This window comes from Pseudoliparis swirei, chromosome 11, assembly GCF_029220125.1.
Source record: "Pseudoliparis swirei isolate HS2019 ecotype Mariana Trench chromosome 11, NWPU_hadal_v1, whole genome shotgun sequence".
NCBI classification, from domain to species: domain Eukaryota; kingdom Metazoa; phylum Chordata; class Actinopteri; order Perciformes; family Liparidae; genus Pseudoliparis; species Pseudoliparis swirei.
This window is the reverse complement of record NC_079398.1, coordinates 1,982,227-2,000,103: the sequence shown is the minus strand read 5'-3', so window position 1 is coordinate 2,000,103 and position 17,877 is coordinate 1,982,227. Positions and strand designations below refer to the sequence as shown.

Genomic DNA, 17,877 nt, shown 5'->3' with positions numbered 1-17,877 from the left:
TAAATAAGGCTCACCCAATGAAGCAGTCTATTGGAACAATGAACAAGACTGTGTGTGTATGTGGAAAGAGAGAGAGAGAGAGAGAAAAAAAAGTACTCACAAATGGTATCTTCTGCCCGCTGGCTCACCAAGAGGCTTTTTTCCATGAGTATGCTGACTCTGAAGCAAGGGGTTGGAAAATCCCTGGCAGCGTCCGCTAAGCAGAACTTGTTATTTCATCGACTTTCTCTCAGAAAGGAAACATTGTAAAGGATGACAAACAAACCTCGCTGCTCTTCCTCTGGTTGCTGGTCGTGACGAGGCAAGAAGTACAGGGAGGAAAAACCGGTTGGCAAATGCAGATCGAGAGGACAACGTGTCATTTGAATTGAAGTCCGGATTTAAAGAAGCAACGGTCGAATGTTTTGACACGAGCACTGAGCCTCTGGACTGCAGCCGGCCACCACGCTGAAATATGTGAGATTTTAGAAGGTCAGTTATTTCTTCATTCCTCATCTCCATTTGCTCTCCTGGTACCGCACAACACCTGCTGCACCGGCTTCTACGTTGTTATCCTTGGCGTTATCAGCACTGAGCTCATGACACAGGAATACAACACGTGATAATAAAGGGGGCACGCCCACGTCTTCGAGTTATCAGAGCTCAGCACTTATTATTGCATATGGGATGGTGTCTCCTTTTTTAACATGCATAACAGAAGGTGGATTCAAGCTGGTTGCCTCACTCCTGTTCCTAGTGATCAGTATTAAAGCTGTTTATTAAGTCACTTATGGACTCAGGTGCAGTGCAATAGTCACATGTCACTTTTCTACGATTAAATCAAACCTTACAGACATCTTTCAGTTTTTGCATCTATATCTCAACCATCAGCTCCTCTCATTTGTTTCTCTGTCTGCATTTCCTACTTTTATGATCGCTATAACTTTAATGAGGGAACTCCAGATGGGATAAAAGCTTTTAACTGGATTCACCTCATCAGTGATTCGTGAAAGTAGTGATGCACCCAGTATCCATGGCGGGAGACACCTCTGTTTAATTTCACATCCGCGGTTTCCTCAGACAAGAGTCCTCCATCATCCCGTCGACTGCTCGTGCTTACAAAGCACGATAAACATGATGGATTTTTTCATTAGCAGTCACGTATCTCCTCTACGCTTCAACAATGATCGCTTGCACTCACGACCCACGATAACAGTCACTATTGCTAAGTGCACACTGACAAATCTCAGATGTGCGTTACAAACAATGAGGATGACACTTTTTTTCTCCATATGAGGAATATATATGTAATGCTATCTTTATTTAACTGTTTCAGTGGAGCTCAAATCTGCTTTACGGCTTTGTTTAAAGCCCCTTTGCCAGAGACACCAGTCATTGAGTCGGGGATAATCCCCTTTGTGTAGCGGGTTCACTAACTGTAGTTTATCAGGATGGAGTCAGAGAGGGTACCATCAAACACAATTGGAAAAAAAAATCCTCCCAAATATAAATCCCGAGAATCCTTCTAACATGTTGGACTGAGACACACTGATGCAACATTGTCGGACCTTTTGTAAAGCACAGTCTGGAGGTAGGAGATACATCTTACATACGGGTTTACTCGTAACCAGAGCTTCTTGGAAATAAATCCTAAACTGATGTCATACTGATGTGTCATGCTGCTTTTCTTCTTCCCTGAGTCACCCTCTCCACCCATAACCCTCGCAGCCTGAAGTATTTCCTATGTAAATGACATTAATGCAGCAAAGCAACATGAGCAATAATGTCCTGTTCTGTCATCTCTGGTCTGTGTCTGATCAGCTAACGGGGCAGAAATATATTCAGAACATAGCCCTGGTCAAATCAAGCAGAACCAGAGTAATCAGGGCAGCTGCTGTGAGCAGAGGACTGTTCCTCGCCCTCCCTCCGTCTTTGTTTATTAGCTCTCTTGACGGCTGCTGCTCACAGACTGTTGACACTATTCTGGCCTCGATTCCAGATACTTCCTGTTAATTCTACAGCGTATTCTCACTCCCTCTGGAGTTGGACGCTCAAATATTCACCAAAGTCTGCCTGTTATCAAATCAAATGTTTCCTAGTTTGACACACTGTTAAAACACATAAACATTCAAAGCCCTAAAAGCTGGAGTTAAAATAGCTCTCGTGTCTGCGACACACAAACACACACGTAGGCCTACACACACACACACACACACACACACACACGTCCACTTGGTGGCAAGTTTATCCAGCGGGTGACATGTCAAGTCCAGAGAAACTACATGCAGCTGAGGTGATGGAGGATGAGTTTGTGTTACCGTTGCAGAACTGGAGCAGCGATGAGGTGTCGTACAAGCTGCTGTAGCTGGAGAAGCCGTCCTCCATTCTCGACCTCTGCTCCGCTCCTCTGTTATCCACGGCTCCTTCGCTCTCCTCTTTCTCTCCCTCTTTTAGTGCAGCGTTCACTTGGCGTGCGAGGCGCTCCCTCCATTCACTCTGCACAGGTCAGGCTCCCTGGGTGAGTCACCATGGCAACCCATTCACTCCGATTATGTCATGTGAACTCCGACCCTTCTTTCCTTTCCAACCCCCGAGCTCACACAAAAAAAAAAGTCCTGAACTATACAGCCGAGAACGCTCCCTGCAGAAGAATGACTGCGCCGGACCGCCGGAGACACGAGTTAAGCGGCTGATGGTGGTTTTGTTTCCTCCGTGCTCATCCTCTCCTCCTTCCTGTCCTCGTTTCACCTCCTTCTGTTCACCTCCACTTGTCCTTCTGTCTTCTTCCGCGGAGGCAGCTGCGTGTCGTTAGCTCTCGCTGATCTCCAGCAGAAAAACAGCTTTAAGAGGGCTTGAGCTGAGAGCGCAGGCTCTGGCATCGGCAGTTACTGTGTGTGTGTGTGCGTGTAAATGTGTGCGTGTGCGTGTGTGTGTGTATCAGAGGCAGTTACTGTGTGTGTGTGTGCGTGTAAATGTGTGTGTGTGCGTGTGTGTGTGTATCAGAGGCAGTGTGTGTGTGTGTGTGTGTGTGTGTGAGTGTTTAGATAATGCTCGGGACAGCCCAGCCTTCCCCTGTCACACAGCGTGGACGAGTCAGAGCACAGGGGGCTGGGTCTCCTGGTGGGAGAGGAGGAGAGGAAATGAGAAGGGAGGAAAGGATCAAAGCGGTGAGGAGAAAGGAGGAGAGCGGACAGAAAGAGAGACATAACATATAACATAGCAGGACAAGGTGGGTTAGGAGAAGTTAGAGAGTGCATGGAGCCAAAAAGAAGACAGGACAGGGTGGGAGAGGAAACAAGGTGAGAGGAGATGAGAAGAGGGATGACGGGAGAAAAGGTTGAGACAGGATAGGAAATTAGAAAAAGGGAAGACAAGAGAGGTAATAAAAAATGAGAGAAGAGGAGATTCCCTCATAAGCGAGCATCTGTTGTTTCTGCACTTCATGACTCATTAAAACGAGCTTGTATTGTTGTTATCATCGATGTGTTTGTGTAGTGCTTGGCTGACCCTGCCTGTATACATAATGTTCCCTCGTGGGACAACAAAGCTGAACTCAGCTGAAGGTCTAGAGCTTCAGCTGAGTTCAGCTTTACACATCGATACAGTGGATGTGAAACATGCACAATTGAAGGAAACCAAAACAATGGTTCGTTACAAAAATGACTAATGCACTGTGAGCCCCTATATAAGTTAATAGAGTTATTGTACTGCTCTCTCACTCACTCACACACACACACACACACGCAGACACACACGCACGCAAACACGCAGTCTCTTTTTCTTTGGCATTTCCCGCAGCCAAACATTCAAACATTGCCAGAGGACCTCCGCCGTGGCTGAACATGGTGATCCTTCAGTCCTCGGTGCGTCTTATCTGCCCCGCTGCAGACTGTGCAGAGGCAGTGGGATCCTTGAAACAAGGACACGACAGGCAGAGAATGAAAGGGAGACTAGGGGATTGAGGAAAGAGAGGAGTAAATGGGATAGAGGGGGAAGGGGATGGAGGTGGAAAAAGAGAGCGCTTGAGGAGGGTGGGTGGTACAAAGAGAAGGACCAAATTAAAAGTGAGCAGGGTGGGAGTTTTGAGGGAAGAAAAGGGGGGAGACCCTAAAAAAATGTGAATTCAAACTGGGGGTTTTGTATGTGTATGTGAGAGGGGGGGGGGAGACTGTTTGCATTATTTATAATTCAAGCTAGCGGGGAAAAATAGGAAGCCTAAAAAGTCTGTGGCCTATATTCATGTTTGAAACATTCCCCCCATTCTTTCTAGAGCACAAGACAAACAATAACTCAAAGAGATGAGACCATGAAGGGATCCGTGTGTTTCTCCCCGTGTTGTCGAGCAGCACAGCAGGCGTGACGTCATCCGTCTGTGAAGCTCTCTCTCTGCGGGGATCCTATCGGGTTCAACGGTGACCCGGACCGTTCTGACCTTTAACAGGAGGATGAAAGCGATGCAGCGAGGCTCCTTATCACAGTGGACCACTTTATGGTTCCAGGCCTCCATGTTTTTGACCCCCTTGTGTTATCTCCCCTTCTCCCTCAGAAACCCACTCTGCTTCACCTATTACACAATGACATCACGGCCCTACCACACTCCAGGATTATGTGGAAAACAAGGTGCTCTTTGGACACCAGTGTTGCAACTGAACACTTTAATAGTTGTTTACACAAATGACGAGGATATTATATTTGAAAGCACACGTACATCAAGAAGTGCTGACCTTTAAACCAGCTGGACGCAATGCTCCTTATCTGCAACTACAGGTAATAGAAGGTGTGGAAATCAAGGCCTTGGCATTTACATGACATTACATGACATGTCATTTAGCAGACGCTTTTATCAAAAGTGACTTACAATAAGTGCACTCAACCAAGAGTACAAACTCAGAACAAGAATTCAGTCGAACTACAAAAGTACCATTAGTAAGAGCCGTTTAAGTGCCACTGAAGTGCTAATCTGTGTTTTAATCCAGATATAGTCGGAAAAGATGTGTTTTTAGTTTCCGGTGGAAGATGTAGAGACTTCCTGCCGTCCTGATGTCAGCGGGGAGCTCGTTCCACCAATGAGGAGCCAGGACAGCAAACAGTCTGGATTTTGAGTGATTAGCTCGAAGTGACGGAGTCACAAGTCGGTTGGCTGTTGCCGAGCGGAGAGAACGTGCCGGGGTGTACGGCTTGACCGTATCCCGGATGGGCCCGATCCGTTCAGAGCACGGTACGCAAGAACCGATGTTCTGAAGCGGATGCGGAGCGGAGTGGTGTGTGTGAATTTCGGGAGGCTGAAGACCATTTATTTTGATAATCCCAATCATATTTCAGATGTTTTCAACCACCAGAAGGGCAAAGCATCCAGTGTTTTGATTCAGATACAGAGAAGAATGTCACGCAGCTCCCGAGTCCAAGCAACACACACTGGAAACATCCTTTGTGTTTTTGTTCTGAAGACCTTGAGTCTCACTGTTTAGTCTGAAGGGGTTCAGATTATCGCTAATCTCGTTCTGGGGCAGATTTGGGATCTAGATTAGGGGCAGGTCTGGTTTTTGTGTGTCTGTCTTTCTGCTCATATGCTCACGTGAGAAGAGGAATATATTCACTACAAAACCCCCCCCCCCACGGGTCCCTAAACCCCACCTACCCTGCGGGTGGCAGGTGGTGGGACCCTCCCCATTGACCCCCTCCTCCCACTCCCCTCCATCACCCATCAGTGAGTCCAGAGGGTGGGTACACACACACACACACACACACACACACACACACACACACACACACACACACACACACACACACACACACACACACACACACACACACACACACACACACACACACACACACACACACACACACACACACACACACACACACACACACACACAGGCTAGTGCTGTTCAGAAGAGAGTGAGGATATTCAGTCACACCTAAACTTGCACATATTTAACTTGACTCTACAGTTTGGGTTCACTTTCACAGCGTTCAGAGCATTATTGTCAGCAACAGCAGGGATATTTCTTTGTTTTCAGAGAAATATCTCTAGAATTTAATTTACCTACGGTGCACAAAATGGTAAAAAGACAAAGTTAGCAGCCAGCTAGTAAAACTGTGAAACATTGATCGGCTACAGAGACAGATTTTGCTCTAAAAGAGACTAAATAGTTGAAATTCACCATCAACATGCAACAACATGAACATAATAATAATGTTGCTTAGTAACTGCTGGATGTGTAAGCTACTGTTTGCCAACAAGTTCATCATGACAACTTAAAAGGTATGTCAATAGTTTGTCAACAAAATGTGTTTGCCAACACAAAAAATTGATATTGCAGGAAATAACCTTGTCACGTTCCCACTGGCCTCTTTTATTTAATCAAATTAGTTGCAGGACCGAGCTTTGGTCCCACCTAATGTATTTACAGTTCTAATGGAGGTACCAAAGGTTTCCACATGCAGTACGTCAGGCTGAATGATGCTCAGTCTGTGTGTTGGAAAAAAACACATATGTTGTAATTTCTTTAAATTACATTACATTACATGTCATGTAGCTGACGCTTTTATCCAAAGCCACTTACAACTAGAACGGGCACTCGGTAGAGCGCATACCTTCGCATATCACAAGATTGGGCATTGAATTATGAACATTTTGGCATTAGTTGCATGCCAATTGGATAGAAATTGACCGTGCTATGGTCAAAAGAAGATTTTGACCTTTCCATGACCTTGACCTTGGACCCGATTGATCCCAAAATCTAATCAAATGGTCCCCGGATAATAACCAATCATCCTACCAAATTTCATGCGATTTTTTGTTATGCGAGGAACACGCATACAAATAAATAAATACACGGCGATCAAAACATAACCTTCCGCATTTTCAATGCGAAGGTAATAAGTGCATCAACCACCAACTCAGAACAACAAGAATCAAGAAAGTACAATTTTTTCAAGAAAGCCAAACTACAAAATATCATAAGGAAGTGTTATTTAAGTACCACTGAAGCGCTAATCTATTTTTATTCAAGCGGAAGATGTAGACTTTAGTGTGACAAATGCTTTTTGCAAATGTAAGTCAGCTTCAGGGGAAATGAAGACAAAATCAAGAGCAAGTGCATGCTCTTACTTACAGAGGTTCAGTGTCTTGCTCAAGAGCATCTCAGCAAGGCCTCACACCAGGGTCCATTGCTTTCTCCCCTGGCCTGACTATGTGTACAGCTGCTGCTCTCAGGGGGCACTTGAAAGGGAATATTCAAACTAAGCCGGTTGTTCATGTCTTTTTTTTTTTTTTCAAACAAAAAAAGAGAAAATAAACTGCTGACATGTCTTTTATCCACGGATGATATGTCAGTGGGTCAGGATTATAAACAATCAAATCCAGAGCTGAGGATGAAACGAGGTCAATCCTCTCTATGATCCAGCCACCATCTGTGTCCCCAGCTCTTGTTATTGGGCTCTACGCCATGAGCTAAAGACGGTCTGCACAGCTTCACGGAAGAGTTTCAGGAAGTGGCGTGAAGGTTTGCTCTAACTAGTTAAACATTACAGAAAGTGCTCCTCTAGGCAGGGAGCAAAGGTCACCCAATAAAAGGTGCATGCCAGGCAAGGTGGATGAGCCAGCAGGAGAGTGATACAAGTGTTATCTCATCATTTATTCCCCATGAATCATCCCTCATGAGTTCAACAGTCATGATGTCAACTCACTGCCTCACAGTAACAATCAGACTGCAGGGCTAGTACTACATTTAGACCCACAACTTTTGTATGGCTCTATGGATGAACATTTGGGACAGCCCATAATTTGTCACAACAAAAAACTTTTGAAAAGATTCATGCCATCATTAAATCAAAATTGTAATTCTTTTTTTCCCCACTTTTTGGGCTTTTAATAATCTTGCTAAATTATTGATATTACCACAGCGCTGGAAGAAGTATTCAGTAACTAACTAAGTACATTTGAGTAAATATACTTTGTATACTATATTGTTATAATGCAAGTTACGTACATTATGCATTATATCTATTGTATATTCTGAAAACCTGTTCTATTAATTTTTATACAGTATATCTTTAATCTTAATACTTGTCCAACTCTCTCTATTAGGCGCATTACTGTTATATATTTTGTCATCTTATCCTACCTCAGGCTTTAGTCAATAAAAGAAGATTAATTCTCACGGCGTGACAGTTTGATGTCTCATACCAGCTGCTGTGATATTGATGCAGCGAGAGGGCAGAAGAGGCCAGACCAGAGGATGGAATACCGTCTGTGATGACTGAGCTACTCCGTCTAATACCTTTCTGGACAGGAGAGCAGAGATAGATTAAATGTGAGAGGTGAGACTAAATCCACTGAGTGACTGCTGAAAATACATAATGTTCCCGCCGGCTGGAGAAAATAATAACCTGTCATTTCAAATACATACTTCTCAGAGTGGGCGGGGAGTTCAGATGAGAATCCATTTCGTGACACGTAATTATTAACTCTGCAACCTTCACATTGGACATTATTAGCCTTAATTATCTCAAATAAAGAGACGGCCTACGTACTGCGGGTTCAACTTGTCAAAGTCTAGTCCAACAAAAGGACAACATGAAGAGCTAGAAGCTGTAAAGAAGAGCTGTTGAAAGATTTTATCATCATGAATTATGTGGAGGAAATGTGACCTACTTTCAACAGAGTGATAATGTTTTGTTCGCAGCTCTCTGCGTCACAGAGAACCAGAAGTTGCACTCATAAAAGCACTCATAGCAGCATAGACGCTGGATTCAAACCCACCACTTCATCCATGTTTTGTAACTTCAAAAATCACCTGTCCTTTTACCAGCCAAATGTACTTCATCATTCCTGTAAGAAGAGACAGGAACCAACCACCAAATTTAGATTTTTACCTGATGAAGGTGCCAGATGAAAGTCATGTTGAGTTATATTTCACAGGATCAGTGAAAACGTTCACCTGCAAACCATCCAATAATGGGGTTTAAAGCCCTGAGTGTGGAAAACATTTTCAGTTCAGAATATACTATTGTCTGGAAACCTGTATCAGTCCTAATGTATCATCTGTTTCTGAAATTGAGTATCCAAAGAAAGCATTCAACAAAGATTGAATAACATATTTTGTAATATCTCGGCAGAGGATCAAAGCTACGGGACGAAAGCAAATGGCAGCTAGCTACGCAATAAAGTGCACCTGTGTTTCGGGCCACACAAGTAACAGCAATGACAAATAATGATGTTATGATTCAGGAAAACTGGGTCACCACTTGGGTTTTTAGTGCAGTTTTTTAGTCATGGCCTCTCAGAGTATTATGCCAGACTCACTAATATATTTAAAGACCTATATTTCTGAGTTTCAGAGAAAGAGGTAGTTGTGGGAATGTATTTTTGCAAGTCTCAATGTGTGTAATAATGGATTTTAAAGATTTTAACAGCAACACTGATTCCTACCCTACAATTGGATCAATGTGTCTTTTCAATAACAGCATTACGTGGGTAAACATAATCAGATGAATGCTCAAAATGAATCTGAAAAAGGAGGCCCTGATGTGAGAATGCAGCTCCAGACATTTAAAGATGAACAACGCTTTGGGTTTTAGTGTTTGATGTCTGAGGCTTGAAAAAGAAAGAACTCCTGAGTCTTCAGATATCATTCAAGACGGACTTTAAGGGCCAGAGACAGAGAGGCTCTGCACATTGAGTGTAGAAGAGGACAATCTGCTGTTGGGCTGTAAAAGCTCCTCATCCTGAGGCTGTCTCCAAGATACACCCTCGTTCCTCACTTCTGCCATGCGTTTACTGAATCACGCCCAACGTTTCATACCAATAAACAGAGCAACTTGGCCTCTATGTAGAGGAGTTTGTTCCTGCACGAACATTTGAGATTCCACCGCTTCATTCAGATGTAAGAAGTATCCTGTGAGTTTTAGAATTGATTTTAAGGTTTCAATTCAATTCAGTTTATTTTGTATAGCACATTTTCACAAATTACACATTTGTCTCAGAGTGCTTTACAATCTGTACACATAGACATCCCTGTCCCAGAACCTCACATCGGATCAGGAAAATTTCCCAAACAACCCTTCACGGGGAATAAAAGGAAGAAACCTTCAGGAGAGCAACAGAGGAGGATAATAGATGTAATGAGAACAGAAGGACAGATTAGAGTTAAAATACAATCAATGAATATGACAGAGTGTATGAATAGTTGGTAGTAGGCATATTCCACGATCGAGACCTCCACGACCCATCAGGCAGATGGAGGTAGAGAGGAGGAGTGGGCGGAGTCTCAACAGTGGGCGGAGTCTCAACAGGGCCATGGCATAGTTGGTAGTCGGCATATTCCACAATCCAGACCTCGATGATCCACTCATCGAGGTCACTGCTCATTGTTAAAGCCTTGAGTGACTTGGCTCCTTCCTCTATCTGGGATCTGCTGATTCCTTATGAGCCTGACCGCTGCCTGAGATATTTGCCCAAGGCTTTAATAACAGCTCAAAAATTCACTTCTCATCACTATAGTAACCGGACCTTTGCTGTCCGGGCCCCCAAACTGTGGGACTCCCCTCCTGGTAATCTGAGGCAGGAAACTTCAGCATCCTCTCCTCTCTTCTCAAGACTCTCTTTTACCGTGTGGCTTATTTTTGTAAGTTTTTTAAATACATCTGACAGATTTAATTTAATTTAGTAATATTATTTTACGTTTTTGATTGTGTTTCTGATTTGCATTCATTGTATTTGGATAAAATGAAAAAGTAGGCTATGTCAGACAGTAGTGATGATGTCAGCCTCACTGATACGGCTTTTAAATCAAAGATCACCTTTAGGCCACACAATAAACTGCACTGACATGTCAAGTATAGTGGAAAAAACATCAAGACTTCAATGCAAATGTCCACACCAACAATACATTCATTTTCTAAAGAGCATCAATTCAGTCTGGGCTTACAACTGAATCGATGACCAACACCTTCCACATCCTTACGAGAACTGATCATAAAAGTGGCCAAAACTCCAGGAGCAACAATAAACCAAAGCCCTATTGACACCGCCGGCTTGCAATAAGCATCGGCTACAGAAATGAAATAACCTGCAACTTTAACAACAGGATAAACATCCCCAGGGCAACCAACGCAGAAATGTAAAGGCAATATAAAACTACAAAGCAGCTAAGCAGGGTTCCCACTCTTCTTTTTCCAGGGTAGTGTGAGTGATTATCAGCTATGACTGATACGACTAACATGTTCCTCTCTGTCGGAGCCTGATTTAAAAGATGTGCAGTCTAACTTATCTATAAAAATCATCTCAAATGTGATTGGAAGGTATGATAGATCATTAAATAATGGGTAGTTCATTGTAAGCTGAAGGTCAACTGACCTTTTCTCAGATTTTCGACGTGTTCTCTGTGACCAATGGGACCCCGTCTAGTGGCCAATAACACACGCACACACAAGCACACACACCCACACACACACACACACACACACACACACACACGATGTTTTAGGCGACAGTTCGCTGCTTTCATTCGACTCACAACTGATATATGTGTTTGTTGTTCTACTGACCTGTCTGGGCGTCATCTGGGAGTCGGGTCCCCCTCAATATGCTGCAGGTTCAACTTCTCTCGCTTATTCCCAGTGCTAAATACAACCAGCCTGGAGTATGGGCTAATTCATGTTCCGGGCCGGAGTTTCTGTCTTGTTTTGTGTCTTGTTTTGAAGTCCTTGTGTCATCTGTCTCCCTGTGATCGTCTGACCTGGTCCTGATTGTTTCCTTCGGTGTGATTACTAGCCCCGCCCTCATTGTGTCCACCTGTGGTCTCGTTCCTCAGTGTCCAATCACCTCCGCCTGCCTGTGTATTTAAACCCTGTCCGTCTCTTTCCCCAGGGTGGCTTCGTACCGTCCGTCTGCTTCGTGTTTGTCGACCTGTTTAGTCCCGTGTTACCTGTAATTCTGAATTAAATATTGGTTTGGACGAAGCTGTCAGCGTTTGGGTCCTCGCTCTCGCTACGACATCCCTGACAGTTAGAGGTCACCGCTGTATTGGAAGGTTGTCGCCCCTTAATAAACAGGCTTCATTGGCTAGAAGAAGGTGACTACATTAACTGGTTTCGCTAGATTAATAAAACAATGCACAGGCGACTGTGGGACGGGAACAAAACAAAACAACAAACCTCACTGTTCTCTCTGCGCGAGCGCCTCTCGCTCCCCAAACTAGCAAGAAGAACAACAGACGCCTCCTTCGCTGCCAAATGGTTTCACGCAAACCACTGTCACAGGTGGCTGAAAGGACGGACACGTACCAACAAATAATGTATTAGTTTAACTCCGATGTCTTAACACAGTGGTCCCCAAACTACGGCCCGCCTCCACATTTGGCCCGGCCGCCTGAACAATACCAGAGACGCATTTGAGAGGCTGCTCATATGAGTCATTTGAGTAAGAGATTCTGCTCTGGCAAAAATATGGAAGCCCATTTCCGCCACTAAAAAAAATAATTAAATTTATTGCATTTTGTTTGACTATTTCACAAACTGCTCGGCCCGGTTGCAACAACCCTTCTGCGGCTCAGCCAGCGGACACACATTATGATCTCGTGACTTCAGAGCTCTGCCGGAGGCCACAGACACACCAGCAGCTTCTTTTCTTCTGGGTGCTGCTCAGGCGCGTCTCTAGGATTTGGATATATCCGGGGCTTAGCCAGTGCGAGCGTTGGGGGGGAGAGTGAGAGTGTGCTCACCTGTGTGCGCGGATGTGTCGGCGCGTATCACGGCAGAGCGATGCGCGTTATGGGAGCGGCGGCGCTGGGCTTAGCCCAGAAGAGTGAATCAGCGAAATGTGTAGACATAGAAACACTCTCAGACAGCAGCTTGCTGTTACGTGCGCCTGCTGCCAGTCTGACTCCGCTGTTTTGGGTGAATGACGTCACGTGCGACCTGGAGGTGTTAACCACTTGTGTACCAAATCTTTTTTTTTTGTTGGTTGAAAACATTCGGGGCTAATGAAAAAACATTCGGGGCTTTAGCCCCGGGTTTTTTAGCCTAGGGACGCCACTGGTGCTGCTATCGGGTGTTATTCTTTTCCCACACGGGTTATCAGGACTTGTTCTTGCAACTTGTCTTTAATCTGCAGCGGTTGTGAATTTAAATGTAGAAAACTACAATACTTGAGATAAAACATATACTTAGCCTAGCTCTGTCCAAAGAAAATGGGAATTTACGGCGATTTGGAGTGACTGAAGTGTATCGCTGTTTTTTAGAAAAACTTTTTAAAAAGGAAATATATTAATTTCCCAAAAAGAATAAGAAATTAGTTTACGGTTCAAATTCAATGCTTATTCAAATTAGCTGACAATGATATATGTCAGGTTCCAAAATGCAATTAAAAGCAACTCTTGAGGTGAAATTGAGCATGTGACAATATAGGCTGATGGAATTCATGTTCCAAATGTAGGATGTCTTAAAAATGAGAAATTTAAGATCAGCCTCCGTGGTTTGTATCCAATGTGTGACCTAGTTTTTGAAGTATTCCACCAGAACCAACTCCCACACACAACCCTTCATCTTTACAATGTGCTTTTCCGAGATGACAGATTCACAATTTACTGAACAGCCAGAGTCAAGTCAAGTAATTTTGATATATATATGTATATAGACAAAAGTCACACATTTGCCAACAAGGGCTTAACAGTCCTAGTGTACAGCATACAACACCTTATATCCTTAGACCTGCAAGGAAAAACTCTCAGAAGGCATAATTGAATGTGGAATAAGGGGAAGAAACTGAAAGAAAAGCAAAAAAAAGATGCTTTTCTTCTTCCAGGATGGAGTGGGCAGACATGCAATAGATATTGTATATTGGCAGAAAGCAGGATTATAATTTCAGCGAGAACACAAGCAGACACTTTGAGAGGACTGACATGAAGAGATACCCAGGCAGGCAAGAAGAAAAAAGCAAATGGACAGAAAGAGGATCTGTCTTCGTAACATGGATAATGTCAGTAAAGGAGACCTATTATTACAAAAATATGACATTTATAACATCATCATGGCACCATATCACATCCTATAGTGGGTATTACTTGAGCCTTCTACGTCAGCCTTTCTCCCTCCCTGATCTCCTCACCTTTACACTAATGATGCCACAACGTGATTTACAAGCTACACAGACTTCTCTCCATCTCATCTATATGTTAATGATGCATAACTGGGACAGAAGTAGAACAGGACTGACTACAGCTCATGGAAATATGGTAAATGACTGATGCTGTGTGTGGTCATTAAAAGCAGACGTCCGCACCTTGCAGGTCAGTGGGAGACATTGTAATGCGTCAACCCTTTACTACGATGAAAATAGTCCATTTATTTTAAGGATAGGGATCAAAAATCACCTGATTACGACCATAAAAACCCAACCGAGCTGCGGTGTGTTAAACGGTCATACACTGTGTATTTCAGAGTGTGCAGAGCCGTGTGTTCTCTCAAGCGACGACAACATTAATCACATCGGACTTGGCCACTGAAACATCCATGTAAACCCTTCCCCCATCTCCTGTCCAACCCAGAACCCTGCTCTCCTGCTTTTCTCTCTACAAACCTACACGCATACATACAGGATGTACAGTTCAAATTCATGTCATTATTCCAAAATGTCTTCCTGCACTGCTTGTCTCGTCTCTCCTGTTCCTCGCAAAGTCGAAGGAACTCAGACCCCCGATCGATACGGCCTGAAATAAACTCTGCTGAGGACATCTGGCGTCTGCTGCAGAGTTTACTCTGATGCATGTGCTGTGGAGGTCTTGCTCTTCCTTGTGTGTCTAACAGGCACACACACACTCACACACACACACTCACACACACACACACACACACACACACACACACACACACACACACACACACACCTGCAGGTGACTGTGCTCAAGCCTGTGTGTCAAATGACCCGTTTCCTGCCAGTCAGTTACCATGATGAATAGCTTTAACACCAGCAAAGCTACTTGTCCTTAGATGCAGGGCACAGATGGAGCGCTGACGTCAGCAGGCCATGATACCGTCTCCATCTGCATTTCTAAAAACACAAACACACGCACACGCACACGCCACGCCAAGTCGACATGGATGTTGCAAGTGGGGGCAAATGGTTGATTTCCCGTCACATTAAAACTTGTCAGCTCCCGTCGATGCTTCCATAAGTCTCAGTTATGACACACAGCAGCCAACGCTGGTTTTACATTTTTTGCTGAAGTGATTTTCTTGAAGACAGCATTGGCCCCTTCATCTCCCCCCCCCCCCCCCCCCCATGTCTCTCTATGACTTCTACAATTACTTCTTACTCCTCGTCCATTTCCCTTTTTGTGTCATCTCTAATTTCTTCCACTTTGCATCTCATCTCCATTTCTATCCCCAACCCAATCCTTTTTTCCCTCTTATTTACCTCCCACTTTTCATGACTTTACTTTTCCTTCACCCCTTTCTCAGGGGCACCATTCATAAAATGAGCTAATACAGCCACCTGCAGGTCATATGCTGAACTGCGGCTATTTATGTTCTCCAATGCTGGCTCGTCAATGCAGGGAACTGACTGTGTATGAACATAAAGGCAACTCGCTTTAGTACTGAAACAGTAAAATACAACTCTGGCTGACAATATGTGTATCAATAATAAATAAATAAAATAAATCATAGCTGAATTACTATTTGGCTGCTTCAGTTTCAGGCTCTTGGTATATTGTGCATATCCTGGCTCCCTGTCACACTTTATTTCTACAAGTGCTTTTTCCTTTAATTAGGACACAAAATACACAAACATCTGTTCTTGCAGTTTAATAAGGCTGTTTAACTTTTACAACTGAATAACAATATGTATCAGTGTGATACCGATTAATGGAGGAGATGCGTCAAGGTACACTATTGTTTAACTGTTGTTAAACAATGTGGGAAAGATCCCCGCATTGTTTAACTGCCGGGAAATAGCAGTGTAGCTACGGTGTAAGTTTATCAGTTTGTTTAGTTTAATGCATTCCGGTGTTAAAAAATAAACAGGGATTTAGTCGAAGAAATATGATGTAATTTCCTGTTTAATCCATTGGACGATGATATGATGGATAAAGGAGGTGTGGTCAGCTGCCTGTTAAATGCAATAACAACAAACGTGGCAGTCGTTGCCAAGGCTGCCGGTTCTGTAATTGACAACATCATAGTTTTCACACTGCTGAGTCATGTTGATTAGTCTGAGAACGGAATCATGCATGGCCTGAGCCAGAGGAAATGAAACAGGAAAAAGAGGGGATAAAAGGGAGAGATGAGATAAAGGAAAGAGGCTAGAAACTGAGTGACTGACTGAGTGACTGAGTGAGTGAGACAAGACATGGGTTTCTATTTATAACTGATTGTTTCTGTTGGCCTTTCAGTCGGCGGTGGTAAGCACATAAGCTTCTCTCTCCGCTGGGCTGCATTTGTTGGAAATGACCCTTACCTAATGCTTAGCTGCACACACAGGAAACATGCAGACATTCTCACGCATACACAAGCAGACACCTGTACACACACACACACACACACACACACACTTTACACATCTTTATACCATCAACCCTGAAACAGCCAGCTCACGTGCAGTGCTGTGTTATATCCACAAATCGTTCGCACCGGGAGAGACCGCCTTCATATCTCCATCCATACAAACGTTCTCTCTCCTGTCCGTGTTTCTCTACTTATCTCTGATTAAAGCTCCTGCAGTCAGTCCACACTGTTTCATGAAACCAGAGGGAATTCACTCACAAGTTTCCATATAAGGGCCCAAAACTGAACCAGCTCCTCTTTGCAGCTGAATACTTGCCGGGTGAGTTGTCCCAGTGGAGGGCTTAGACTAAAACCGGATGGGCCAAGAGAGACCCCCTCCCTAAAACATACACAGAGACACGCAAATCCAAACAATTCACAAGCACATATGCTCTCATATATCTCTCTTGAACACAGATGTATGCACATGTGCACACGAGTGCGAGCCCTTGGTTTGTTTCTCACCCACTGGTAGCTCCTCGCAGTCAGACATGGCCACAGAGAGAAGAGGTTCAGGACAGTGTCTTCTCTTGGCAGCCCGTTGCGTCTTCTAAATCGGCGTCTTGTTTTCTACAGTATCTCTGGTGGCCGAACTCTCTGTTTAGGCTCTAAGCTGTCCCCCCCCCCCCCCTGTTTAGCTTACTTGCTTTACTCTCTGTCTCCTCGTCCTCCGCTCCCCACCCCCCTCTCCCTTTCTCAACAATCTGACCAGTGGCCAGTGGATATGCCAATCAAATGTCGCACTCTGCTCCATTGGATGCTAAATTTGTAACCAACAGTCCTCCCACGGGATACTGTTTCGCTCAGATAAGGCAGGCCTTCTTAGATTTGTGTACTTCTTGTTTATCTACAACACATAACATCTAACACTTATATATCTACTCTTTCTATATGAGAAAAAAAGAGCTGTTTTTATTTCACATCAACACAACAAAACAAGAAGGCGGATCACCAACTCACAATAATATGGTTGTTTTCCGGTGTCCCTTTAACAGAAAATAGTTCCAGTAAACTTCTTATGCCGTGAGAGACAAGTTACCCAAACACTGGCATTCATCCAGAAAAACTGTATTTTTTACATTCATTTTCTTGCTGTAGTCGCGTTTGATTCCTGGTGGTGGCGCCTGCGTCTCAGTGAAGAGGAGCTTGTTCACCTCAGGAGAAATCCTTTGTTGTCTCCAGTTCCTCAAGTAGCCTGGAAACCAAGAGATTTCCTGGGTCAAGTGACTCTGTACTCAAGACTGCAATTCTGACAGCTACATTTAATCTCAACGGTCTGTTTTATTTCAAATCAACAGGCCCGAGGCCATGTTTCCGTGGAGTTGCATTTGCAGCCAATTTCTACCA

The 17,877-nt window shown here is 44.0% G+C and overlaps 1 protein-coding gene across 8 annotated transcripts in view; it reads right to left on the bottom strand.

The window, feature by feature from the left end:
* Nucleotides 1-17,117, bottom strand: part of eml1 (EMAP like 1) — a 59,634-nt gene extending 42,517 nt beyond the window's left edge. For 2 of the 8 annotated variants that reach the window (XM_056425757.1, XM_056425758.1), the window contains exons 1-3: nt 2,298-2,923; nt 266-287; nt 101-183 (exon numbers count right to left, since the gene is read on the bottom strand). In XM_056425757.1, the coding sequence (XP_056281732.1) occupies nt 101-183; nt 266-287; nt 2,298-2,364 (172 nt within the window). In that variant the 5' untranslated portion in view covers nt 2,365-2,923. Of the gene's footprint in view, nt 1-100; nt 197-265; nt 288-2,297; nt 2,924-16,995 lie in introns of those variants that run through there. The other 6 variants (XM_056425760.1, XM_056425761.1, XM_056425762.1 and 3 more) reach the window with 4 other exon arrangements.
* Nucleotides 17,118-17,877: the final 760 nt, after the last annotated feature.